Source organism: Setaria italica, chromosome IX, assembly GCF_000263155.2.
Source record: "Setaria italica strain Yugu1 chromosome IX, Setaria_italica_v2.0, whole genome shotgun sequence".
NCBI lineage: Eukaryota > Viridiplantae > Streptophyta > Magnoliopsida > Poales > Poaceae > Setaria > Setaria italica.
In genome coordinates this window covers 21,087,004-21,098,304 of record NC_028458.1, presented here as the reverse complement: position 1 = coordinate 21,098,304, position 11,301 = coordinate 21,087,004, and the positions used below count along the sequence as shown (strand labels likewise).

At 45.1% G+C, this 11,301-nt stretch overlaps 1 protein-coding gene across 2 annotated transcripts; it reads left to right on the top strand.

Annotated features, from left to right (window-relative positions):
* The first annotated feature begins 5,387 nt into the window (after nucleotides 1-5,387).
* On the top strand, nucleotides 5,388-9,188 carry LOC101766906 (F-box/kelch-repeat protein SKIP11-like). 2 transcript variants are annotated; one of them, XM_022823198.1, is made up of 3 exons: nucleotides 5,558-5,816; nucleotides 6,024-7,507; nucleotides 8,569-9,188. In XM_022823198.1, the coding sequence occupies exon 2, from the start codon at nucleotides 6,132-6,134 to the stop codon at nucleotides 7,461-7,463; it is 1,332 nt and encodes a 443-aa protein (XP_022678933.1). In that variant the 5' UTR covers nucleotides 5,558-5,816; nucleotides 6,024-6,131; the 3' UTR covers nucleotides 7,464-7,507; nucleotides 8,569-9,188. The 2 variants fall into 2 exon arrangements, with proteins under 2 accessions (XP_022678932.1, XP_022678933.1); XM_022823197.1 differs by lacking the exons at nucleotides 5,558-5,816; nucleotides 8,569-9,188 and adding an exon at nucleotides 5,388-5,550 and having other exon boundaries at nucleotides 6,024-7,814.
* The last annotated feature ends 2,113 nt before the right edge of the window (nucleotides 9,189-11,301 follow it).

Here is an 11,301-nt window from a genome sequence, read left to right as displayed (position 1 = left end):
ACTATCAGCTGTGAGAAAGCTGAAAGTCGTTTGGTTGAAAACAGCTGTGAAAGTGAAAGCCCTTTATCTGACATATGGGTCCCACTGTCGAAGACATGTTTTTCTTTTTCACTCTTCTTCTCCTCTCTCTTCCCTCTCGCATAGTCGCATCTCGCCATGGCGTGGTGGGCGGCGGCGCGGCCGGCCGGCGCGGAGAGGCGACGGTGAGGTTGAATGGCGAAGCGACAGTTTGGAGTGGTGGCCGATGCGGTTGGGTGGAGCGGCAACCAACGCGATCTTCTTCTTCTTCCCCATAGCAAAAGGGCGGTGTAGCACTTCCTTCACCCCTCCCCCAAAGAAACCCATCGCATGCTCGCCGGCCAAATTGGTCACACATGGTCAGTTTCCTCTCAATCACTCTTATTGAAAGCTTGCTTAATCTCTTGTGAACCAATTCTAGTATCCAATTTTACAAATGGTGAAAGAGATGGGTGTAATTTCATTTTTCCCTTTCGCCATCGAAGGAGCAATAAAGAAGATGGTGTGGTTTACACTGATGACCACGGAGGCTTATCCTTGCTCCGCCGCCCGCGTGTGGCCTCTCACGCCGCCCTACGCTCTCGTCGTCGACGCCCCACCGATGCCAGCGCGCCCCTGCAGCTCCATCAGACGCGCCACCTCAAGTCCTGCTGCCCCAATCATGCCGCATCAATTCCCACCTCCCCGAGCTGGGCAGCCGCGCACGGCCCGATTTCCGCCACCCCAAGCTCGAGCGATGGCGTTGCCCCATTTCCTCCACCCTAGCTTTTCCATCAGCACCACCCCAGCCTCCTCCCGCACCCTCGTCGTCGTCGTTGTGGCGTGGGGCGGGGTGGTCGCGGTCGTGCCTGTCTGTTGTCGCGGGTGGGTGGGAGGGGCAGGCGCTGGCGGAGGGGAAGGGCGCCGCCGGTAGAGGTGAGGACGGGCGCTGCTGGCAGAGGTGGGACGGGCGCTGGTGGAGCTGCAGAGGAGCGGCGGAGGAGAGGGAGGAGTCGATGATGAGAGCGAAAAGAAACGCATAACCGATGGCAGGTGGGTAAAATTTGCGAAAAGTCCAATTCACAGCCGGTCACAGCACCTCCTTCCCCGCTGTGAAAGCAGCTTTTTTTGAAAGTAACTGAGAGGAAGCTAGTCTCTTTGGTTAGCTATTAGTTTTTTTGGAAGCCAAAGCAGCTTAAAAGCTCAAAGGTAGTGATTTTTGGGTCTGCGCACGGTTGAACAACCACCGGAACTAATCAACCAAGACTCAGTCAGTTTTATTTTGGCAGCCTTGGTCAGTAAATTAGGTCAAAAGGAGGCACATGCTACAAATTAACTCCAAATTAAACCCAAGCATGCGCCCCCACAAGATCTGCACTAGCTAGACGCCGCAATTAATTAGCTAGGGTTCGTCCAGGATCTGGATCCCATGGGTGAAGCAGAGAAAGAGAGAATTAACTAGTTAAAACCCATGCATGCATCACGCAGCTGCTGGTCAGGCAGTGTGCGATATAATCATGGCCCCTGGCGAGTGCTGAGTCACCGGCACCTCACGCACTGCTGCTCGCTTACGGCTAATAATTAATTAATGTAATGCGGGCGGAGCCAAGCTAACCTCAGGATGCCAGCTAGAGGCACACACAATTTAGCCGCGTCCGGACGCGCGTCACGCGGCCGGGTGGTGGTAGTGGTGGCCCGCACATGCATGCGCTCGATCCCTCCATCGCGAGGGGGTTCGCCGTGCAAGAAATCCTCGGCTCGGCTCCGCGCGCGCGCGTGCCTCCATGTGTTCTCCCGCACGCAGCACCATCGTCGTTTCTCATTCGGGTGCACGTGCATTGTGCAAGCACTCGCCGTTTGTTCAGTTTGCTATATACCGCTGGAGTAGGTATTTAGTTCGTCCACTTACCACCTCACACAGAATTGCGTACTATTTAAGCTCCTCAACTTTTTAAGTACACAAGCCTTTCAAAAAAAAAAGAACTTTTTGAGTACAAGAACTCACTCCTAACGTAAAATGGTGGAATAGCCGTTTTCATCTTTAAACTATCAACCGAGGTTCAGTTTTATCCTTGCACTAGCAAAATGACCGTTTTAATCCTCAAACTTTCTTATACGCTACCAATTTCGTCGGAGTCTTGCACCATGTTGACGTGCCATGTTAGCATTCAATCACCTGGATTTCATGGAATACCCTTTTTCTACAATTTATATGATTCGCCATTCATTTGATGTTCGTAAGACACATTCTTCACTTATTGTTGAACTATAAAGTGAAAAGGTGGTTGAATTATTGTCCAATACAGTTTACTAATATGAGATAAGATGAATCAAACACTCAACCTCATTGAACGATGACATGGCAACCAACTGGCGCGACATGTAAGGGCGAAGGATGAAACTGAGCTGTTTGAGAAAGTTCGAGAACCGAAACGACCGTTTCGGCAGTTTAGAGCTTAAACGACTATTTTGACAGTTAAGGGATTAAACGACCGTTTTGACAGTTTAAGCTCTAAACTACCGTTTTGACAGTTAAGGGACTAAACGACCGGTATAAGATCATTTGCTCTACATTTATTTGCTTTATTTCTTAGACAATTGTTTCTAGTGGATTTTTAAGGGGAAAAAGGATGGTTTCCACCTAAAATTCCCGCTACCGCATCTGCGGAAACAAGGTCAAACATGAATCGAGGAACGTGAAACCCATCATAGAAATCGAATCGCATGGTTTAAAATGTTTCCACGCGCTCAACATTAACGGACGGAGAAGAAATAAACCGAGGGTGAAGTGAAATAGGGACACAACAACGGCCCGGGCTCGGCATGCATGTCAGCGCTAGCGTTTTCTGAACTCTCTTTTTTCTCTTCATTCACATTGATGAGATGCACGGAATAATATAGCAGTAGCAGAGCGGGGGTGCTAGGTGCAGGAGGAGGCGATCGTGGAGGTCCCTGGCGCGCGCGTACGTGCAGAAGCCCGCACGTGTGGGGCGTACGCCCGCGTCAGGTCCTTGTCCCCCGGCCGAAGCATGCAGCAATGCAACCACGAACCATGCAGCCGCCGGCCGCCTCGAGATCCAAATATTCCTTTCTCCCACCTCAGTTCAGCAGCCTTCGCGCTCAGTCTTCACCTCGAACGCCCAAAAAAGGAAACGTAGAAAGGAGCGACACTGTTCTTTTCCTGCTCATCTAATCCTCCATTATTACATTACGGAGTACGTGCAAAAAAAAAAAAAATGCATGCCCTCACCGGTTCTTATCTGTTGCAAACTTGCAATTTGCCTTCTTGGTAAAAGTATTTCCCTAGAAAGAAAAACCATTGTTTTACCAACCGTGTAGTAGTGTGCAGAAAAGTTGTTAGTAGAAAATTTGTGTAAACATTGGGCTTTTGAAGAAAAATTTGTAACAAAACCAGTGGTGGACATAGCAAAACTTGTTGCAAAACTGAGGCTGATCGAAACCGAAGGTAGCCAACTGGATTCAGGAGCAAACAGAGTACTTGATTAATCGGTAGGTAGGAGTATTTTAGTTGGATGCGGCTTTTGCAAAGCCGAGTGGGCGGCCTCGAATCCTTTGCGTCTGTGGACCATCATCTCCCGCTGGTCGAACCTGGGAAGGACAACTATATTTTACCCTCTACTTTGTCTTACGAGACTTTTAAAACAAATCTCAAACTGAACGAGAAATTTGTAGAAATAAGTACATTATAAACAATGTGGTTCCCATCGTATGATGAGATATGTGCCCTAGTTTTGAACTGCGAGAAACTGTACTACTACATGGTCAAAAATGTCGGTTTCAATACCTCTTGATAGGGCATAGTAGCTGATATTTAAGGCTTGCAGCAAAACCCTGCATTTCTTAGCGATGTCGAAGATGCAATACATTAATCATCTTGTGTTCATGCACGTATGGTGAAGATATAAATATATGCAATGTGTACCATAAATAGGGTACTGCATGACAACTACTTTGTATACTTTCATCTCTCGAGAGCCTAAAATAGAACCAAAAAGTTGAAGGAGCAAAAACTATTTCATAAATTAAAAATAAGTATATCAAGTAAAGTTTTTTTTCCATGTTACAAGACAAGATAGACATTCTAGTTTTGAACTCCAAAAAATCTGTACATAGTCGATTGTTGGTTTCTAAGATCATAAATTTTATATTTATGAACGGCAATCAACATTCAGGCTGTTCGGTTGTGCTAGTTTGTAGCGTTGCAAGCCTGCGGTTGTGTTGCAGCAACAGCCAGCAAACAGTAGCTGCTGCAGCCACACAAACACGTTGGTTTACTGCAATAATTAAAAACAGCATAATGAGGAGATTTTATACAAACGAGGAAGTAAAGCTTGCAAGTAACATAGATAGCCGAATGATCGGTCTGAACCTACAACTGTTTGGTCATGCAACCGTAGCTGAAGCTGCTGCAAATAATCTCAAGCAAACAGCTCGGATATTTATAATGCCCAAGATAAGCAGTATCTTTGGTATGGCTATAATATTGTATGTACGAAAAGGTTATATAGATTAAGCACCATTCTTGCCAGAAATTTAGTATGGCAATGGCTGAAAACATTGGTATACAAAGGTGCTAAATTAAACGCCTTATCATCCACTTATGGGAAAAGATGTAAATACAACCAATGCACGTGATGGACCAGAGTAGTAGTCTAGTAGCACATGACAACTATTTTTACTTATGTTTTTACGTCTTGAGATGCTAAAATATAATCAAAGAGCAAACCGATAGAAAATATTTCATAAGAAAGCATTCAAGTAAGATTTTTGTTGAACTATGAAAAGCCATACATAATCAATTGTAGGTATCTAGGACTCGGTATAGATATTTACAACAGTAATTGACTGTAGCCAGATTGTATATATTTACAATGCGAAAAGCTTTTAAAATACATTTCTTAGCAATACATTAGTATTGTCACGAAATTGTAACATACAAAGGTGACATGTTGAGCACTCGCTCTATTCCACCATGAAAAGATACAAATAAAACACAAACGTGCATCCTATATAAAGGGAAAAAAAAGTGGGGTTGTAAAACAACTCAAAATTTATACAAGATATGCATCACATTATTAGAATAGCCAATTTGGACCAATCACTCCCATCTAGAAGTCCAAAATTATACAAAGAAGAAAATCATGGATGAATATTGGCCGGCGCAGCTGGAAATGAATATAAGAATCCCAAAATGGAAAAAAAGTGTGAAGTTTCAAGGACCCAAGGAGCAGAATGCACAACAAGCCTTAAAAAGAAAGGGGGGAATAATAAAAGCAGGAAAGAAAACAGAACCAAAATAAAATACAAAGCAGTGGGAAAAAAAAAGAGGGGAAAAGGAATTAAAATAAGCAAAGGAGAAGAATCCCAAGTACACATTTAGCTGCCTGCACACCGCATCGCAGAGGAGAGAGAGAAAGAGAGCTGCGGCGGCGGCACAGCAGGGGAAGCATCAGACGCCGCAGTAGAAGAGGAGGGCGAGCCCAGGCCACCTATATCCATCTCTTTCTATCCATCCTCTATATATATATGCAGGTATAATTATATGGCCAATTAGATAGAGATTAGAGAGGGGGGGTAGAGAGGCAGTGGCCAGTGGGGGAAAGAAATTTTGTATAGAAAAGAGAGAGAGAGAGAGGAGAGAGGGTAGTTGATGGGAAGGGTTTGATGTGATTGCGCTTTCTTTCCTCTTTGCTTCCTGGATCCAACCGCCGCCGCCGCCGCCGCCGCTGCCACCGCCACCACCGCATATACTCGTCGGCGATTCAGAGTTCTTGGATTGGATGCGTTCTTCTGCCTAGGTGCGTGCGCGGTTTCTTGCGTGCTGGGATTCGTCCGTTCTTGGATCGGTTGGGGGTTGGGATTCTTGGATTGGCTGGGGAAAGGGGGATTCGCGTTGCTGGGGGATGCCTTCGTGGGGATGCTTCTCAGATCTCCGCTTCCTGATCCGTCGCTTGTCGCGATTTCTTGCCCAATTCGCTTACCCCATTTCTCTTTTCTGCGCGCAGATCGGAGCAAGGCGCGCGGTGTAAATCTCGAGAGGAGGAGGAAAGGGATCGAGGCGGCTCGGTCCTTGTTCTTGCCGCGTCCGGTTCTTCCAAGAACCAGCGGTGGGGATGGATCTCTGCGACAAGAGAGAGGACATGGCGCTGCAAGACGGAGACTCTTGCCTCGCGCCCCGCCCTTTGCGCGGCGGCTGCGAGATGGAGTCGCCGTGGGCGGAGGGCCTCCTCCAAGGCGGCAGCCGGAAGCGCAGCGCGCCGGAGGAGTCCGAGGACGATGTCCAGGAAATAGATGAGGTGGATTGCGGCGGCAAGCGGAGCAAGCCACCGTCGCCGCAGCCGCACACACCGGACATCCGTGAGGCTCATGCCCCCGGCCGCCGCCGCACCGTGGCGGCCGGTGGCGGCGACCAAAGCAACGGCGGGGGTGACCTCATAGGAGAAATCGGTCGGGACCTGTCCATCAACTGCCTTCTCCGGCTATCCCGGTCGGAATATGGCTCGGTGGCATCGCTGAACCGGGATTTCCGGTCTCTGGTGCGTGGAGGGGAGATCTACAGGCTGCGGCGGCAGAATAACATCTCTGAGCATTGGGTGTACTTCTCCTGTAATGTTCTGGAGTGGGATGCATATGACCCTTACCGGGAGCGCTGGATCTCGGTGCCCAAGATGCCACCTGACGAGTGTTTCATGTGCTCGGACAAGGAGTCTTTGGCTGTGGGCACCGAGCTGCTCGTGTTTGGGATGGCGCACATTGTTTTCAGATACAGCATACTGACAAACTCTTGGACACGAGGCGAGGTGATGAATTCGCCGAGGTGTCTGTTTGGGTCAGCAAGCGTAGGAGAGAAGGCATATGTTGCTGGTGGCACTGATTCTCTTGGCAGGATCCTCAGCTCAGCAGAATTGTACAACTCCGAAACACATACTTGGACACCCCTTCCTAGCATGAACAGGGCACGGAAAAATTGCTCTGGGGTGTTCATGGATGGCAAGTTTTATGTGATTGGTGGTGTGACCAATAACAACATGATCCTGACCTGCGGTGAAGAGTATGATGTGCAGAGCAAGTCTTGGAGGGTTATCGAGAATATGTCTGTCGGTCTAAATGGAGTGAGTGGTGCACCCCCACTTATTTCAGTGGTGAAGAATGAGCTGTACGCCGCTGATTACAGTGAGAAGGATGTGAAAAAGTATGACAAGCAGAACAATAAGTGGGTCACTCTTGGTAAATTGCCCGAGCGATCTGTGTCCATGAATGGCTGGGGTCTTGCATTCAGGGCATGTGGTGAGAGGCTGATCGTCATTGGTGGACCAAGAACTTCTGTTGGGGGCATGATTGAGCTTAACTCATGGATTCCGGATGACAAGCCACCTGTGTGGAATTTGATTGCCAGACGGCCATCTGGGAATTTTGTGTATAATTGCGCTGTGATGGGCTGCTGAGTTTACTTGATAAAGGGTCCGCACAGTGATGTTTACAAAGAGAGGTATGCACAAAGGCAGGACTGTTTAGCTTCAGAACTCTTCTTCATCATGCATTTCTGCCTTCGACCTGGTAGCTGGTTTAGTTGGCATCAGCAGAGCAGCAGCAGGATCTTGTAACCCTTGAGTTCATACATCAGTTTCCGCCCCAGCTAATCCATTTCTTTCATTTACATTCGGATCAGTGTTATGATCTAGAAGGTGATACCATGCAAAAATGTCATACCAATAATCTAGAAAACATTAAATTTCAGAGGCTTTCCATCATTGATGATGACAGAGCTAGTTATTTTGATCGTATTCCATTGTCTATGTCTGCAGCAAAGCGACCATCATGTTTATTCATGCATGCCTAATTTTTGAGTTATCGTATATTTAAGTAAACTTTGATGTCCTCCTCTATGGGTTGATTTGGCTGAATGACCTTTGGAAATATTGAGTCGCATGAGTTCCAGTTAAACTGTTTTGAGTAGAGCATGATTACAAATTGGAGTTATCTGTTTGGCCAGTAACTGCTTCCCTTAAGACTAACTCAAATAAATCTCCGTAAAGTTACACTATGGACAAGCAGGTATTGAATGCATTTTGTTTGATTCGTTCACTGCTTGTGGAATATTGTTCCTTTTACTTTATCTGCTCTGAGATGCTTGTGCTCATCATGTATTGGAATGCTTTATTTGAACTTTCTATGCTTGATGGTTGTTTTGGTGAAAACAATTCCCAAAAAATATGTGAATCTGTTGATGTTGCATATGGATTGATTTGGTTGTTCTTTGTCTTAATAGGTCCAGTATTACTGTTATCTCAGTTATGTTGAAAGTTTAGTAGTATCACTTGGATGTCAAAGTCTAAGTGAGGATGATACAAAACTGAGACTTAGGCTCCTTGCTATATTCTGAAAAATATCCTTGTAATCACAACCTTAATGACCACTCTAAATGCCTAAGTTTGCACTTTGATCAGGTCGTTTGATTGGCACCTTTATTATGTCTTTGTGGCCTCCATTAGGAATTTATTCAAGGTGGAGCATGATAGTAATTGATAAATGCTCTTTTCTGCTTTGCAGAAGGTGATGATCATGACCTGAATACAAACAAACATGCTTCATGACTCTAAACTTGTGATTCTTGTGAGTGCCAGGTTCTCTTTGGACAAATACCTCTTTGGATTGTCCATCGCATAATACCCATGGATTACTTTGTTAAAATTTCTAGTGGACGCAAATGATACATTTTTCCTTTTGTGAAATGTGATACAGAAGTTTGGAGGGCGAACTAGGCAGATAGAACTATTATATTGTTAACAACTTGGGAATCATTCATAATTTACCAATCATAATGGTTTGGTTGCTTTGCATTGCTAAAATGTCCAAACTATTTAAGCATTTTGTATTTCCAATGCCACTGTAAATCTTACCCCAGAAAGCTACAACAGTAACCAGTGGTATAACTATCAACTAGCTGTAGCAGGAATTTATTTGGTTGATTGCTACATCTCTTATTTTATTTTTTAACTTGACATGGATAGCTGAGTCTAATCTTGATCCACCATTTTCCATGAGCTGTAACATAACTGCAAGCTCATAGTTTAGGGTTCTTTGCACTGTTATATGTGTTTTGGATACCATGTTGATGAGTAATGAGGTTCATCCAGTGTGACATGTTATTTATAAAATAGTTTGATTAAGTTTGAACTGGCAGAGAATTGGATTAGAAGTGCGGCATCATTTGGAAGTAGGGAAATAATCTTTATTTTTTCGTAAAAGGAAAAGGGCACTAGACTTCACACGCCATTACTAAATTCAAAAGTATTTTGAATCCTTGTTCTTGATGGAAATCTGGCTGGTTTGAGATGCCCACCTGTATGTTTGACAAAACAAGCATGTTTACTTGAATTCAGTTTGTCGGATTCTGACTCAAGTATTGCAACTAAATTTCCATGGGTTCCTTGGCAGCAAATGGTTCAACTTGGTAGAATCAGGTGTGAGGTGTCATTCCATTTGCATTTATAGTCGTTCAACTAGATAGAACTCTTTTCTTATTGCTGAAGCTTTTACCACTTTATCCAAAAAAATGGAATCACTTTATGATGGAGGTATGCAAGTTGTGCATGTATGCATTGTTCTTGTGTGTGGCGTGAAGCTTCCTCCTTTGACTCTGAACGCTGACGTAATAAATTCTCTTTCTCCATATGATTCGGTGCTTGTTTGAGTTACTGCTGCTGATGTTCGCAACATTTGACAGAATGCATTGCATTTAGAATGGGGCCTAAATAATTTTTCTGTTTGTCATGTGTGCTATTCTGATATGTAGTTCAACTTTGTGCATGCTCCCTTGTTAAAACGCGAAAAAGGCGAATTGTTTGGTAGGAACAACCTTTATCCTGTGTATCTTAGATGGTTGTCTCTGTTTGGCTGTCAGGTCATGCACTTCATGTTTCCGATATTACCATCCGTTTGTTGTACATTCTGGAATGAACAATGTTACATCTCTGCAGAAGTTGAATTATTTTCTGAAGTTTCAAAGCTATATGCAGTTGTCTGAACTATTTTTACCTTTAGTTGGGAATCTTAGGGTGAAGCACCAAAATGTTGCACAGAACCGCATATTTTTCGTGAGAAGATCTGAGTGGAGAATTTGATTAAAGCTAGGAAAAATGTGCTGTCCGGTGGAATATTAGGATTGGCATGTGTGAAAGGCATAAATATTACTAGAAGGTCTGGCCAGGAAAAGTTGTTTGTAGCCTCCTCTTGCAGTTGCCAGGGGCGTGGAGAAGAGACGGACGTAATCGTGATGGCTTTTTGCAGATGCAGGGCATTGCCCCGTACTCCCGTAGAATTGCAAAGTGACCAATCTCATGTAATTTGGATGTTCCGGCGTGTATTTCCATTAGCAAAAGCATCTGATTCATGCTCAAGAGAGGTCGGTCAAAGAAAGAAGTAACCGGCAGGGAAGAAAGAAGAAAGATCATCAAACTGTTGCGTTGCAAGAATAGATTTATTTTGTTGTAGGAACAAAAAAGCTTGGTTGTGCCAGATCTTCTAGCCTGATGAAAGGTGCTGTTGTTATTCTAAAGGCCGCCCCTAATCAACAAGGAAGAGGAAACAGTAGGCGATCCAGCCAATGGGGCTGCAGTTGCAACAGCCAAGCAAGCATTTGAGCCTGAGTTGTGGGTCTGCTGTGTCCCGTGCAGCTGCAGCTGCTTATGCAGCCAGCACAAATGAATATCCCCCGAAATTATGGAGAAACAGCCCATTTCCTTAAAAGGACGGCCCAAATTACCTCAGCACAACTCCAGAAACGGCTCAAGCTGTTACGTGGGTGGGAAGGGAGAGAGAACGCGGCGGGATTAGGAGTTTCCCTAATCAACATGGAGAACACTCAGGTGCTCCCGTGCACCACTATGACTTCATGATCGCGAAAGATGACGATGCTGGAGCAGGTCATGGCAATATGTACGCTGTGCTTCCATCTTCTACAAATGTGGACAAGTTCCATACTTCCATGGCTACACCTAGTGTTGACCGACGAGTACATTTTTTTTTACGGTCACGGGGGGAGAGAATCCCCACTTAGAATTTCATTTAAAGGGTCTTGATCAGACCAAAACAGTATAAGACCTTCAACAACAAAATAAGAGTACAATTAGACACCACAAAGAAAGAGAAATACAACATGTATACAATTCAGATACAAGTCATGACACAAGCCGAAGAACAACCACTCTTCGCCGATTAGAGCCACTATTGAACAACATACTCGCCAATACGCCCTGACCGTTGCACGACCACACCACCCCG